General features: G+C 47.2%; 1 protein-coding gene across 1 annotated transcript in view; it reads left to right on the plus strand.

Annotated features, from left to right (window-relative positions):
- LOC142560602 (uncharacterized) overlaps positions 1 to 17,007 on the plus strand; it is a 60,043-nt gene that overhangs the window by 309 nt on the left and 42,727 nt on the right. Inside the window, exons 2-3 of the mRNA XM_075672816.1 lie at positions 7,860 to 7,883; positions 15,185 to 15,288. Of these exons, the coding sequence (XP_075528931.1) occupies positions 15,210 to 15,288 (79 nt within the window). The 5' untranslated portion in view covers positions 7,860 to 7,883; positions 15,185 to 15,209. The remainder of the gene's footprint in view (positions 1 to 7,859; positions 7,884 to 15,184; positions 15,289 to 17,007) is intronic.

The following is a 17,007-nucleotide window of genomic DNA, read 5'->3' on the forward strand; positions in this document are numbered from 1 at the left end:
GGGCTGGGTGGGAATCGAACCAGGGTCTCCGGAGTGTGAGACGGAGACGTTACCACTGAGCCATGAGTTTTTTTTTTCTTTATTAAACTGAGCCACGAGTTCGATGCTTCAAAGCAGTACAAAAGCGCCTCTAGTGAACGCGGTGTTGCCTTAGAAACGAGCTGTTTCTAAGGCTCAGGCGTGCGTCGCTTGCTCAGGCGCACATTTCGTTGTCGCGCCGAACGCTGCGTTGCTCGACGCTCACCGCGTCCGATGCGGGGCGCGTAGTCGCTGCGCCCTAGCCCATTGTCTTACACCCCTTGGCGGGTCGACGGGAACGCTGTCGCGTTCCACTCTTGAAGGCGAAGCTTAAGCGTCCTCCAATTTTTCTTACTTCTACTATCTAAATTTACTATGTCATCGGTTTTGGTCCAAAAGTTATAATTTAAAATTATTTAAACCACCCTGGTGATGATAGTGCAAACGCTCGTTGAGTATACGAAAATTGATAGCGCAATTAGCTCCTGTGTACAGAAATGCATCTGAACTTGAAGTCCATGCTTGACAATCTCTAAATGACTCCTCTGGCATGAACGTGCCCATGACGCTCACTGCGATACCTGGCATAAACTCTATCATGACTCCTGGCCTGTCATGAATGCGCCAAAAGAGATACATTGAGCGTCGCGGGCACGTTCACGCCAGGAGTCATTTAAATAATGTCGAGCATGGGCTACAAGTTGGGAGGTATTATTCGATATCTGAGGGCAGTTCCAATACGCAGTAAGAAAAAAACAGCCAAAAGGTTCATGCAGTTATTCTCTACCTTATTAAAAAAAAACTCCCCACTAATTCTGGGTGTCAGCGTGATAATTGTAAAAGTTATTTGAACACTCTCCAAAGCATGCTACCGAAAGCTTACGATTGTTGTTGTCTCACTGAATGCTTGTGCCTTTTATGTCAGGAAATGAATCAGCGCATGCTAGAAAGAATATTCAATAAAAATACAGCTCGCTTGTGCAATCTAGCTGAAATACTGCCCACTCTCCAGCGAAGCACTTGTTTTTAGACCTTAAATGTAACTAAACTTGTAAACTTGCCTGTAAACAAACTTCACGCTTAAGGACGTAACTCACACGTATGCGACATTCCCACGCGAGTTTTAGAGGGAAAGCCCTACTACGGGGGCCATGTCTGGCAAGGTCATTTCTCGCGTTTGCAATGACATTGAGCCGCCGGAGCGCAAGCGCGGTAGGTGTCACGCCACGTGATCCGCCGCGGAGAGGCGTCGCAACTGCGCACGCTCGGAGCTTCGCCGCTGCGCTACAAAGTGACTAGGCGAGGGTTAAAGGGCTAAATATAGTCCGACGTAGCGTGAGCCCGCTCGCACGTTACGTCACGTTGGCGAGAAGAACAGCGTCTATGGACAAGAACGGCACCGAGAGCGGCGCTGCTGCGCCGGCGTTGAGAGCGCCGCATGCGAAGCAAAATTCTAATAGCGGGTGGTACCCCTCTCCCATCTCTCGTTCGCACCGCCTTGATTGCCTCCTGCACTGCGCGTGTTTGGTCACGTTACGTGCCGCGCGCTGTGTGTGCCTACGTGTGTGCGCGTGGACATTTCATTCGAAGGGCGATTTACAGTCTGTTTCACATTTAGGGAAACTCGGAGCGCATTGCATCGCGATGCGGCGAGCGCTTGAGTCAGGCGGCGGCAGCAGCTCGCGCAGCTGTTCGAGGGGCGGGATCTTGAACGGCGTCGTCTGCTACGGCGGCGCGCGCTGGCCGCATTGTCGGGAAGCGTTCTACTGTCAGTTGCAGGGCGCCGATCTCATGGTTACTGCGTGAAACGAGCCGGTATTCTTTACTAACCGTTGTGTGACGCCTACTGATACGCCTCGAAGGTAAGTTCATCGCTGAAAGGTGCAGGGCAGTCATAGACGACGTACTGATTCCATACATTCTTGACGGCCCGTTTCTGGAAGGCGACTGTATATTCTAACGCGATAGGTTGCCGATCCACACTGCTCCTGTTGTGCAAGAACTGCCGGAAGAGCGCGCAGTCACTCTCTTGGAGTGGCCGCCTCAATCCCCGCGCGCCAACATCATTTAAAATGTCTGGGGCTCGTTGAAAGTATCACTGGCGCAACATCCCCTCTATCAGTCGCCCCCGAGGATAGGCTTCGATCCACCATTGTCAGCGACTGAGACGTGTTGCGAATGAAGACATCCCTGATCAAGTCATTCTACACTTCACTGCCTTCCAGGATGAGCGCTGTCATCGCTGCCGCTGGGGACATGACGAGATACTAACTGAAGTTCCGAGCATGACGTGTCTGATTCACCGCCGGCGGGCAGGGTCTGCCTGGTGTAGTGAATGATTGTCGAGAAAAATCACTTCCGGCTCATTGTCTTAACCTAAAACATTTCTTTAATCGTATCCGTTTGTTTCATCGTGTTCGACCCCCATAGTTATCATTGTTGAGTGCTTTGTTTTGCTTTAGAGTCAAACAAAGACTGAGCACGTTCCGCGCACATCTTGGTGCGTCTTGTCACTGCTTATTACGGTAGCACATACAGTGAAGAAATATACGTGCACGCGCTCAGTACCCCGGCCTTTCGAAAGAACAAACCAAGCATGCTGTCAAAAGAAGTATGTGGAACTCCATTATCGCCAATGCCTTCATTGCCTCGGAGTTTGGCTTCGCACAACGTTTAGTAAAGAATATAAGCTCAGCTCCCGCAGTACCGATGAAATCGGTGCACTGCCCCTGACAGTAGCACGCTTCCCGACAATGCGGCCAGCGCGCGCCGCCGTAGCAGACGACGCAGATCACGACTCCGCCCCTCGAGCGTCTGCGCCTGCTCGAGCTGCTGCCACCGCACGACTCCATTGCTTGCCGCATCGCGATGCAATACGTTCCGAGTTTTCCCCTAAGTGTGAAACAGACTGTACACGCTTCTATTTACCTTTAAGAAGATCGATACGATTGACGATTATTTTTATGGCTGGAAAAGGGCAGCGTCTGTTTAACCGTGTAAGTGACGCTGAGCAGGTAATTGTAAACGACATCGTATGTGCCGCTGGAAAAATCGTCAGCACATACGATGCGGCACATACGAGCTAAAGTCATTTTTGCAGTGTCTCACAATGTTTGCTACAAATCCGTGTTGTCTCTGATGGCGACAACGGACTTCCATCGACACTGTGCGGAAATAAAAAGATATATCGCTGCATAGCACAAGTACGACATGCGCACACAACTTTAACTAGTACGTCCCCTACAATATGGAATAGAGGCAGCAATGTAGACAGCTTGGCCATTTTTTAACAGTGCCCAAGAGACGGAAGTTGAAAGTATTAGTAATCATTCCTGCTTCAGCAATGCCGTCGCGACCAAGACGCGGGCGTGTATCGTCCAGTAAGTCGATCGAGCGATGCAGTGGTGAAGCGGGAATGAACTCCGGTCATGTTCAATGCATCGTGCATGTATTTAATTTCTCGGCACGCGTGAACTTCGGCCACTGCTAGCGCATACAACAGAAGTGGTTTCCATTTTTTGGCAGCGCACACACAAACGAAACACGAGAAAGAAGACAAGACAAGCGCTCGTCGAACAACTCAAAGTTTTTATATGATAAAAGAATTATGTACCGAGTAATTTTTAAATTAATGTGGGTTACATATAAAAACCATCATACACTCAGGAGTTATTAATGAACGCGCTCGCTTCGTTGGCCAGTTGTTTACTTCACTCGGCGCACCACAGTAATCCATGTCTGTCGTCTGCTTTTTTCGTACCATTTTCTTGTGAATCGGCAGAATTTCACTGGTGGCATCAACCCTTTCGTGTTTACATTGCTGTCGTGACAGTAAACAACGCGATAATAATTTCCGGTCATCCGAAGAGGCGCCGTCGCAAACAAGAGACGTGTCGCGCGCAGCGCGAACTGAACGCGGGCAAGACCGCTAAGGGAAGCGGCGGCGGAAACCTACACCCGTTGGAGATGAAATCGTTCCGCCAGGGGAGAAACGAGCGCTGGCGTCTAGGATGAAACTTGGCGTGCGGTCGTCCATAGTTCGACCGACGGTTTGACGCATTGGCCCAACGCGCTCCGATGCGCCCGCCGTCGAGCGACGATCGCCCGCGCGCCGATAACGTCGGGCTATAGACACGCGTTTCACGGCTGCAGCGCCGGTGTTTGGTCGCTCGGTCTCGCCATGGGTGGAGCGCCGGCTGGGCCGTCTGTGCGTGCGCTTCAGCGAAAGCGACAAGCTGAACCAAATCATTCAGTAGATACAGCCAGACGGCAGGCTTAGAAATCTCAAGCGAAGCCCAAGTTGCCTGCTGAAGCACCGGAGCAAAGGGAGGCCAGATTAACACGTTACGATAAGCTTACAAAGCGCAGAGGAGTGCGAAGATCGAAGCTGCTGTAACCGCCGCCGTCGTCCAGCAACACGAACAACAACGAGAAGGAGACGTTGAGAAGGAGACCCACAAAGAACGTTTGACGAATCACACCCTTCTGCTGGCGGCAAGCTTGACTGCGACGGCCAGGTTTCACTGCGACTTCACGGACAGCCGGTTCGGCAACCCGTGTAAAGTGTGTGAAAGGCTGTGGCCTAACTTTAATGAAACACTGTGTGCATAGTCTTTGCAAAACCAAGTGAAACAGACATTTCACTCGCGATAATTAGGTTTACGGGAGTTGAACCTAAGCCAATTTTTTTTTTTAGTAGTCTTGATAGTTCTCACATTTTCATCTTTTCCTTTGTTTTAATGTCTGATTGTAACTTGAACTGGCAACAAACGTTCATAGGTAATTTAATAGAACCTGCAGTTTCAGTCTTGTAAAACTATTGTTGATGTGGTAAGTTTCGCTCTGTTACTTTTGCTTCGATGAGCGCTATTTCCGTTACCTACTCCTTTGGTGTAGTCGTCCTACAAGGCTTTTACAGCCTTGTATACGTTGATGTATCATTGTTTTGTTGAAACCACCAATATTGCTTAACTTCCCTTTGGTATAATATGCGTAGATATTATGCACCGACACTGACCACGGGCGGTGATGCCAGACCAGAGAGGGGGAAGCGAAAAACCGGGAAATTACTTGAACATAACAACAAATGAATTTCCCTTGATGCTGATATCTTGTTTTTTTTTGCTGGCGTAATTTTGCTTTATTCGCATTTCCAGATGGCCTCTCCGGAGTTGAGTCGTCGGGTAAGAACTAGAGTTAAAGGCGACGCCTTTCCTTTTTCTGCTTCTTTAAGTGGATCACCAATGCGACACCGCGATTGAAAAAACATACGTGTACGCACGTGCAGGCGACATTTGGGATTCTTCGAATCGCGGATATGAAGGAATGCGTGGAAACTGGCGGCACAGCGGAGTAGCGGGCTATGTTCCAGCACATGTGCAAGCTGCGTTCTTTTCTTTTTCTTCCCCCCTCCCCCCCCCCGGTACCGCCGGTATTGAGCCCTATAGGTGTATCTATCCCAGGTTTAAAAAAAAAAATAATTCACCTCGACAAAGTACCCTACGCGACAAGTTCATTCGTGCATACACGAGCGCAGATTGGCGTGATACTGTGAAATCCCTCTTCCTCTGTTCATGGCCAAAAAGCCTTCTACGCTGCTGCTCGTTTTTTTTTTCTTTTCTGAGGCACGATGTAGCATCGTATGCGAGGACTGCGCCAGCGGAAGCGGTAACGTCGCGATTCGTTGCTCTCCCACGTGACATATACTTATGCGTCGCGGTGTCACGATCCAGTAACCTCATAGGAAGAAACAAAACAAGACTGGCTGTAGAAGAGGCGGTCATGTTAAATTAGTTAGGACTCCAACGTGCTTGCCGGTGTTTTCTCTACAGCTTCGAGAACTCGAACACACGTCAGCGCTCTGTGGCACGGAAATGGTTGCGCTGTAACTAAGCGCACACCGCAGCCAGCGTTGCCCGCTCGCTCGCTTAGCGTGTTGACTGCGCGTGGTCTGTGGTTGGTTTCTGAAAACAAGGGCACCGATTTACCGAGCCGGTACGCCGCGCGTGTCTGCCGAAAAGTGTTGAGCGAGCAAGGCAGGCGCACGTATGCAAAAAAAAAAAAAAAAAGGCGCGTATTCACATCAGAAAGTTTTCGTCGTCGTTGGTTCGTGTCAGCTTTCTGCTTGTCTGTGTAGCAAAAAAAAAAAAAAAAAGCAATATTATGCCGAGAGCAAGTAAGCGGACACTATAGGCGCATACGCGCCGTCGTCGTCGCCGCCGCCGTTGTCGTGCGTTCCTACCCGACGGCTGCGTCAAGCCAACACGTGTCATCAGCGTATCGTGGGCGCGCCGTCGAGGAGATTTAAGCCCAACGTAGGCCTTGCCATCGGTGTCGATGCTTGTGGACTTGGGAACTGGTAACGCTTTTTTTTTTGCGAAGTATTTATGTAAAATAATTTACAACGTTAGAAATCAATAATGGGTCTACAACAAACACGCTTACACTGTTTGGGTGTAAGTGTGTAAGTTAGAGATTGATTTACAGCTGCGTTCTTTTTTGAGGATTTAAGTTATTTTACGGTGTAGTTTTGTTGTGGTGATTGAAATAGCTTATCGTTCATTATTTTATATTCGTATGTTTTATCTATTCCTGTTCATAATTTCTGCTAAATGTGTTTTTTTTAATGCTTCGTCAGTGATTAGATTCCGCTATGTTTGTTTCTGACGACGGGGTTACGCGAAGACGGAAAACAAATTGATAACCAGTGGGTGAACGGGGGAAGCCTCCGCTCGGAGTCACCGCTGCATGTAATTTACCTGTTTATTATTTCATTCAAGGAGCGCACGCTAATTATGTCCCATCAGTGTGTGTCTTGTGTGGCTGCGTGCATTTATCCCTGAACCGCTAAGTATATCCAGTGGGCTACCCGGAACGTCGAACTTTGTCAGGAGGCACCCAGCGCTTGCCTGATTTTGTCACATATCGTGGGCACGTTGTACACATGTACGAATAAAAAAAAAAAACATGTTATTGCAAAAATTTCGATTCCATACCAGGTGGCTCGAGTCGTGCCATATGTTTTCTTTTTATGAACTGCACCATCTTTTTTTTTTTAAATTTTGGGGCAGACAGCACAATTCTAACCCTTGATGTAAAGTACATGATGAGGCAGACATTACTTCCGCGAGAAATAGAACAGCCCAAATGAGTAATTAACAGAGTTACACTGTACAGCGGTTTAGTCAATTACCTTATGGCGCATATATGCAGTTTACAACCTGTGGTTGGTGAGTTCACGTGGCGCATTCACTTCGAACGAATTCTCAAGATGGCGCCAGTTTAGTGATGTTAACATTCGAAGTGTGCCACGAAAGACATTGGCGTTCCAGTTACTTTTGGGCTGCAACACATCAACAGCGTTTTTTTTTTAAGTCAGTGAAACGGCAGTGCATTTTTTCTACACCGAGTTCGAAGGTGCAGATCTCGAAACTCGTTTGATGCGCAGAATTTACTGCAAGCCGATATGCCGCGCAAGCTCACCAGCTACGATTCGTAAATTGCAACGTGGGCTGTAAACTACTTAGTAAGCACCCTTAATTAGCGAAATCGTATTGATTAGCAAATTACGTACTCGATTGCTCTTAGACGGTATGCATACCTCACGGAGTAACATATAGTTGAAGGGTTAGAACTGTGCTGTAAAAATGATAAAATAAAATGAACATCGCTGGCTATATTCCCTAGACGGTGTTTGTCACTGTGCGCGCCACTACCGCAATGGGCCGTTGCGCTTTGCGCGGCGACGCTAGGACGGACACGAGTGCGTTGCGTACGCAGTATAGAAGTGACAAGAGATGACGTTCTGATGCCTTCTTCATTGTGCGTCTTTCGTTTTGCAGCCATGAGCCACAGTGGGATGTCCAGTGAGTTTCACGCAGTGCTTCTGCCAAATACGCTTTCCTTTGAGACACACGACACAACGGGATGACGATGAAGTGGCGAACGAGGGAAGCCTCGGCTCGGAGCTAAGGTTTCGACAGGGAGACACTCCGTTAGGCGTAGGCCAGCTTCTTTTCCGCGCCAGGTGCTTTATCAACTCCCTCTGTACCGAGGGCGAGGAGGAACGTAAGTTGTTAGGCGAGAATAACTTGAGGGACGAGAAACGGAGTAGGGTACGTTGAGAAAGAATGACTAGTTTTGACAGTCAAATGCAGAGAACAGGGAAGCGAGGTCAGCGGTACATATATCTTTACTAGTGCTCGCCGACAATTCTTTAACCGCCTAGAAACTGTGGTGGCAGAAAAAGGAGAGGGAGAGAATGAAAAACAATACCGCAAGCAAAAAACAAGACTTGAAGATAGGGACAACACAAAGCGGTACTGACAATTTTCAGTTTATATATATATATATATATATATATATATATATATATATATATATATATATATATAATATGTGTGTGTGTGTGTGTGTGTGTGTGTGTGTGTGTGCGTGCGTGTGTGTGATAAGAACAAAACGAAAGGCCTTGAATAATATGTACTATTGCATCGCCTGTGTGATGTGTATGTCTGAGCATATTATGAGGCGGAATCGTTTGCGCTACACGTTCCGCGATTTGCCCTATTATTTTATGACGTTGAAAGCAGGTTGGTTGACTGGCGCTGTTTTGGTGTTCAATCCCTCACTCTATAGGGCGGTATGCTTATGGGCAAACATAGGTTTCAAAACTTGAATATACCGCCCTATAAGCCCAATAAACATGACATTTGGCTGGCAGCACATAGGCCCGGTGTTTGGTTTCCTCTCTCTTCGTCGAGTTGCTTATTTTTACATGATGACCATTGTAAACAATTATTACCTGACAAAAAGACGTTAAGATGTATATAGGAACTAGTAATAAATTACATGGGAGATCGCTGGGACTAAACGAACCCATTAAACGAAAGCAAGGAAGTCTTCATATCATTGTTCTGACTGAGCATGTAGCATTTTCACATTTACGTCAGTATAGCTAACAGCTACCAGCGCATTCCTGTAAACAGTAATGCCTCTTAGTTGTAACATGCCCGACTTGTGTATGAAATATAGCCTTATATTTTTCTGCCGCAAGGTCACTGTTTTCGGTCACTGTTCTTTTACTGGCTAACAAACGTTCTCCCTCGACGCGCGACGCGCCGGCATGTGTCAGAAGTTTCTCGAATGTTGTCGATAGTACTATCCGTTGGCTGTTGTGACAAAAGCTGCGCGTAAATTTCGTATTAGGGAGTATCGTAATCGTCGGTGAATTCTTTGTCACTGACCCTCTTCGCCCAACTGCCGCTTTGTGATTTGGTACCAACTTGAGTATTGTGAGTGTGGCGAAGACGGAGTTATACGAGGTGGTCTTTTTTTGCACCACACGTATTTTTTTCTTTTAAATTGCCTGCGGCAAGTAGCGTAATTGTAGTCCTTGAGATAGATTACCGAGAGAGGGCGTGATTGTTGGCACGAGAAATCCAAATGCTGAAACTACTAACTTGAAAAATGTCTAATTATCTTTTCAATTATTGGCGTTAAGGCACATACTGTAATTTACGAATTCTAGGCGGTGAGTTTGGCGAGGCATGTGCACTTGAAACGACTGGCGAGGATCGCATGGGTTCAGAGATTATGCGCTGTGAAACATTGGGCAAGAATGCGCTGTCGTACCACTTACTTTATGAACAAACCGTCGTTTAATGCATTCGAGCACAAACTGGAACGCCCACGTATTTCGTCGTCGCACATTTCGGGAATTAATGTCTCGAAACTGGTGTCTACCCTGAAAACTCGTTCCGAGTGGACACGTTTTGCGAGCTCGCCCGTTAACAATTCGTTCGTTGCAATGTGTGCCATAAAGTGAGTAACTGAAAACATAACTACTCTGCTTTCTTAATTAGCCGATTATGCATTTCGATTTCTTGTGCAAGTAATGGCCGCCTCCTTGAGTATTCTAGCTGAATCAAAAAGTCAAATTATGGAGTTTTACGTGCCGAAACCACTTTCTGATTATGAGGCACGCCGTAGTGGAGGACTCCGGAAATCTCGACCACCTGGGGTTCTTTAACGTGCACCTAAATCTAAGTACACGGTTGATTTCGCATTTCGCCCCCATCAATTCTAGCTGAATGGCTAGAATTATACGATCTGCCACAAGCCAGTAATATATATATATATATATATATATATATATATATATATATATATATATATATATATATATATATATATATATATACACATAGAGCACCCGGTATACCGTGTGTCCCAGCTAAAAACGTTAGCCAAGCTGTTCGACGAAAAAAAAATATACAAACAAGGTGCCTGATGCAATAATATGAGGTACGGGGTGCGGTCGTCAGTTTAATAATTTTTATTTGTTTGAGCAACTTGGCTAACGTTAGCTGGGACGCCCTATATAAATCCTGCCGATCACCTGTAGCGTCCAATAAAGGTTTCCTTTGCCACAAACGGCACGTGGCCTTCACGGCCCTTCTCCTTCTCCTTTGATCACCTCGCGCATTGGCGGCAAGGAGCTATAGATGGAAAGGGCCGCACCACCGCCGCAAATACTGTATATGCGTGACCGTATCTTTAAGGAAACGCAATGTAGGTGCCTCAGTTGTGGGAACGAGGGTCTACACGAAGGGCTTGGTATAAGCATACGCAGCTGTCGAATATATTAGAGACATTTAGCGTGTCCGCTATTCCGGCAAACTGGGGCGGCTTGGGCGGATTGCCGGATGGGCGAGGGCGTAAACGTGAGCGGCCGGAGCGGTGCAGTCGCCTGGTGGCGTAGAGCTCAAGCAGACAAACACAAAGCTGAAATTGCAGTAACCTACTGTATTCTGCTTCGCTGCGGGTGCAAATTTTCGGCAGCGGCATGATTGTGAACACGATTACGCCGCTGTCGAAAATTTGCACCAGCAGCTAAGTAGAATATAGTAATTGGCTCTCTGTTTGTGTGGTTGATCTGTGCACCACCAGCTGGCGCCACCGATCTCGCCGCTCAAGTTTACGCCCCCGCTCAATCGGCAAACCGCCCGGCTTGCTGGAATACCGGACGCACTAAAATTCTCTATTGTCGTGTTGTAGGAACGCTGAAGAACCAGACAGCGCCGCTACTGTGTATCACGACTCTAACTTTTCAATGGGCGATTTTATGCGCCGAACAATAAGTAACACTCGAAGCACTAGACATTCATTTTGTGAAATCGCTTTGAAATTTATTTTGAAGAATTGCTTATATAGAGAACACCCGTTATCGCATGGCACCGTCGTCGGTCGTCGAAGCCTGATCTGTGGGTCAAGTGGGTTGCCCATTTAAACCTGACTCATCCCGCATTCTAGAGTAATCGCTGGCGCTCGCGTTCGTTTCAGAAAGCACAGCGCTGTTCGCATTAGACACAGTTCTTTCGCTATGAAATGGGCGTCAACATTCGACAAATTTTCGATACGCAAAAGCGGGTCTTGCGCTGAGCCATACTTTTGTAACAGTGCCTGACCGGAGAGAGAAGGTCACCCGAAGAAGGAAAGCAATGTCACTATAAGTGCACGTGACTTGAAGGGGCAGAACACGGAGTTTCTTCTTTCGAAGGATGGCACAGCCTTGACTGTTTGCCTAGTGATAAAAATGGCGCGCGCACTGGCAACGTGACGAGTTATCACGCGCCGTTTAATGTAATTATGCTGTCAATGAGTAGGCTAGATAGATGTAGACAGGCCTTCGTAGCAATAAGATGGCATAGTCCCTTCATTGCTGAGGCACTTACCAAGAGTACTTAGCAGTACGTTTCAGAACTATTAGCAGCGCTTGGTAGCCGGTGTAGGATAGGATAGGATAGGAATAACTTTAATAAAGTGCCGGCAAACGACGATTTAACGAGTCGTGACGCTGGCCAAGCGTCGACCCGGGGTTATACTCTACTCTGCACTAGCCCAGGTGGGCCCCTTTGTAGTGGGTCACGAGGCTTGTGCTTTTCGAGCGCACCCCGGGCCTGCTGGACGGCCCATAGTTGTGAGTCCTTGTCTGCAGACTGCAGTGCACTTTGAAGTTCTGGCGGGTAAGTCCTGGAGGTAGCTGCCGTCGGAAACCTGGTACAGTCCCACATGATGTGCCATTGGTTCGCCGGACCCGCTGCACAAACACCGCACAGCCCACTCGGATAGAGCTCTGGGTGAAGCACGTGCAGCATTGCGGGGGCGAGGAGTGACGCGGTCTGTATTTGTCTTAGGATTACGCCCTCCTCCCGACTGAGTGCCGGGTGGGGAGGCGGCATTGTCCGTCGAGCTAAGCGGTAACACTTGGTTACTTCGGCATAACTAGTCAATCTGTCCTCGGTTTCGAACCACCACACGGAACGGTCACTCTCGGGGGCGCGGAAGGTAAGCGCTCGCGCCGCCGAATGGGCCGTCTGTGGTGTATTTGTCTGGAACTGTGCGATGCTGAGCCATCCATCTTCTAAGCCACATATTGCGGTCGACGCCTCTGCGATTATGGAATAACTATTCGTCATGGAAGCACAAAATTAATGCAGTGCTAATCCCTGCTTCCATAACTATTTCTTTCGCGAAAGAATTGCATGAGTTTATTATCTCTCTACTGACGAGACCTTTGAGTGGTCTCATTTGCTTACCGTTTTCGCTACCGTACTTTACAGCTGGTCACGAGTAAGTCAATATGCAGCCATTATATTTATTGCTGCGTGCATATTTTTTCATCATGTGTCATTTTTAGAAAAGAAGAGCACGGAAAGTTCAGTGCCTCCATAAAGAGAATATATATAGTACTGAACTTGTGCCTAAGCGTGATCTTAGCACAGATTGCTCGCACAACAAATTTTCTAGACATTCATTTTGTGAAATCGCTTTGAAATTTATTTTTAAGAATTGCTTGCCTTGAGAACACCCGCTATCGCTCCACATGCATGAAACGTTCCGCGCTAAACCAGTATTATTTCTTTCGGTAAAGCTTCGGTTCGGGTGAAAGTCAAGTTCTAAGAATATCGGCTCGAGTTCAGTTCTGGCTTAAATTACGGTTCGGATATACGGTTTTAGGTTTGGGTTCGGTTTCGTTCCACACCCTGGTGCAAACCGATTACGGCGTGTTCCGGTTTGCGATAACGATAGTTGGAACGTCGCTACCGCTAGCTTATCGAACCAGTTATGATCTGCTTAGAGTCTCGCATCATTTTCCTGCATCGCGCTCCTTGGCCGCGTCTGGCCCTTGCGTAATTAAAAGCTAATAACCTGCATCCTCACAACATTTTAACTATATGCAACCCTACAACCATTGTAATGCTTGTGGAAGCAACCCTTAACCATCCATCTGTCATTTTCCGTCTTGAGATTGTTCGACTTTGCATACTCCACGTGATAGGCCATCGCAATCGCAACTGTCGGTCCCTCCAGATATCGCCACCAAAGCTAATACGACAACGACCTTACTGTTCTCAGATGGTTAATGTTCCTCGCTGAAGGACTGCTATCTAGGCGTTCTCATTCCTGCATTCCCAATACCTGCCGCGAGTGGAACAACCTATTGCATGTCGGGGCTATCTTCTATCGTAATTAACATACTTAGTTACTAGAAACAGTTTCACATTTTGAATTTCTCCTCCTCGTAGCTTGCTTATTATTGATGCTTCGTAACACTAGCAGCAAATCACTCTGCAACTAATTATTGTTCTGGCTGCGCGAATTGCTCTGTAAGTATGATTGCGGTTATCTCTCCTGTTATGCGCCCGCTCCCGTCCGTGAGGGTGCAAAGCGGTGAGGGTAATATAAATGGCATGAAATGGAAACATGAGATATCATCATTAAGATGATGCGGTGACGTAGGTGACTGAGTGGAACTTTCTGGTGTCTGTGGCTCACACATTTAATAGTTGCATTTTCTGTCATTTACCTTCGCCCAAGAACGACAAGCATACAGCGCAATGTATCGTTTATAAACATTCTCTTGTGTTTTGTGTCGAGGATACAAGCCAAACTATGCAGCGCGAAATCTGCATTTACGGACTGAAGGTTTATGTGCGACTACTGCTAAAATAAACGCGTAGCAAAATGAGACGCTGAACCGCTTTGTGACTGGACAGACAATAAAAAAATGGCTGATTACGCAGCTTATCTGGCGTGATCTGATACGTATTTCCAGCCTTAGATTGTTGCGTAATGATGAGATAGTCCTGCAATTATACGTCGAGAGAGAATAGTTACCTTAGTAGAGAGTAGATAGAAAGTAGAGTAGAGAGAGGAAGAAAGTCTGTCGATACAAGGTAAATCTAGAATAAAAGTATTCCAGAGTTGCAGTGGCTCCTACACAAGAGCTATCATTAGTAATTACACCGCATGTACGGAAGTGTCCTAAGATACACAGGGCGAATATCGTATCGGATACAGTTACTCGGCAAGCTTATTTTATCTTTATGTCATGTAATTATCGCCCAAGTATCCTGTATGTGTATCGCGATGCAATTTCAAAATGTCTTTGCCGAGGCCTGTTTCCTATGCGATTGTACTTTGACTAGATTGGTATTGACACGGCTGGTCCACGCACTTGTAAGTGCATTAAAAATTAGCTCTTCTTTTACCCTTGTGGCTCGGTATCGTGAAGTTGAGATTATTAGTAATATCAGTACATGACGTTATTTAATTGTGCTATGACAGACAGCTAAAAAAAAAAAAAGGCAGAAAAGAGATCCGCACACTCGGGGTACACCGAGGTCGTTTTACTAGCAGATGGGGGTGAATTTCGGAGCATAACAATGCAGCTTGAGAGGCTAAAGACCACGTAACGAGCAGTAAAACCAATGATTAGTGGCGCAACCTTAACCTTAGTAAGGTAACATTGTGAGTAGCAGATTTTTTAATTGAGATAAATACAAAAAAAAAACAGCTGGACGTTTTAAAATCCGCAGTGATCTGGTAGGATGCCCCAGCGTGAGTGCTGTCGAGAACGGTAGACGACTAGGCTTCGTGTTAGTTTTTCGAAAAATTCGAGGCTCAGCATGGTGTGTACCTATAGTAGACAGCAGTAACAGCAGATTACTGAGATATGCGTTTGTTCAGCATTTGTCGCAAAAAAGTATGCTTAAACGATCACGTAATTAGGCTACTCATATGTACGTGAGCTAAAAAACCCTTACAGGCGTTGTATTGCATGAACTGCGGGCCTGAATGCACGCTTTAATATTCAAATTTCCAGTGGCGACGGCAACTCAAAGACGATCATGTTCGCCGTCATCGGCATTTGCTTCTTTATCGGTATTGCTGCATTGCTCGGCTACCTGTTGCTGGGATCATCGGATGGTAAGCAAAAAAAATCAGTTTCTTCACGCGATACAATGTTTATTGGTTCGCAGCTTATGTGTATTTCCCCGAGGCATGAAGTGGAGCTCACAGTTTGGAGTGACCTGTATACAACCATTTCTTCCTCAGGGCGAGCACACGAATTATTTGACGAACAAACAACAGATATATATCGCGTAGCACAAAATAAATTATCACTAAAGCATTTCATTGACTTGGAAGTCAACACAACGTCGCGTTTCACAGAGGTGTTTTGTCGTGTTCGTTTAGATTACAGCAAGATATTAGAGCACAGCTCTTAAGCGTCCGTTCCTGCGGCGAACGTCGGCGTCCTCGGTGTAACCGAGCGAACGAGCACGGCGAAAAATGAGAGCGAACGTGGAGCGCAGCGGGAGAGGGCGATAGCGAAGAGAGCGCGAGGTGGAAAGCGGTGGAGGAGGGAGCGGCGGTATCCATGCGGCGGAAAGCGGAGGAGGCGCGCATGGCGAAAGCCTGTGAAGAAAAGCGTACTGCCGCGCAAGACGGGCTCTGCAGAGACGATGACTACGAGATGGCGCGCAGGCAGCGCGCGTCGTCTGTTCATCGATGACGCCACTGATACCGTATGTGGAAACAAAGCGCTGCATGAGCCGGAGATCTGTTTGCGGCGATTGCTGGGAATCACGCCTACGCGTCGCACACGTACTGCCCCTCGCCATCTCCGGAGAACCGAGGCGGTCGCGTCACCCTTCGCTCCCTCGTCAACGTGTTGCACGAGAAAGATTGTCCGTCCCGGCCAATATATCGTGAAATGAAAAAAAAAAAAGAAACGTATAGGGCTGCGCTCAGATTTCGCGTTAAGGAGTATCGCAATGGTCGGAGAAGTTCTTTATTTATGAAGGGAAGCTTACGCGGGGTGGTGGATGCGATTAGGATGCGATCGGAACGCGATAATTGTTGCGTGCTTCAAACCTGAAGTTTAAAATATTTTCCGGACATTTCGACCGGGGTGTTCTGTAAAAGGCAGATTGGGAACTTTGGATAGTATAACTTTTCATCAAATATTTCCGTATTCTGTGCTGCCAGATGTCACTGCTCTTTTCCCTAGTAAACGCTGTGGGCCGTGCTTGGCCTGTGTGCACTGTGTTTGAACGCAACTTGTGCCAAGGATTTAAAAAAAAAAAATTGGTTAGCCGCAGCTGAATGAAACCAGCAGCATATGGTTCGCCGTCATGTGGCGCTCCTTTGGGTGTCTTTTATGTTCCGGTTAATTAATTAAGATGACTTATGCACAATTTTTACTATTCACTTAATGGCCAGGTGCGTTTCGTTGTGTTGTAGAGGGCGCTCAGAAACGGCCAATCCATTTTTTTTTGTAGCAACGTACGCAAGCCACGTGACGATTTTGTCGTTTAAGGAAATACCGAGAAATGTGAAATAAGAGCACCTGACTGCGCTCGTGCGCTATCGCATGGTAGTGCTCTCGACCGTGCGTCGAGCATATGGCTTATCGGCTACGACGGCGCTTCCTTTCCGTGTGCCGCCGCCGAAGATGCCGACTCACTGTGAAGCCGACGCCTAGAGCCACGGCCGCGCACTTCGCCACGGTCCGCGCGCATGGTTCCTTCGCTCGAATCGCGATTGAGAGCGCTGCAATATGATAGCGCACGAGCGCAGTCATGTGGTGTTCATATTTCGCGGGCTTTCTTTAAACGCCGGAAAAAAAAAACACACACACAG

This window comes from Dermacentor variabilis, chromosome 10, assembly GCF_050947875.1.
Source record: "Dermacentor variabilis isolate Ectoservices chromosome 10, ASM5094787v1, whole genome shotgun sequence".
NCBI lineage: Eukaryota > Metazoa > Arthropoda > Arachnida > Ixodida > Ixodidae > Dermacentor > Dermacentor variabilis.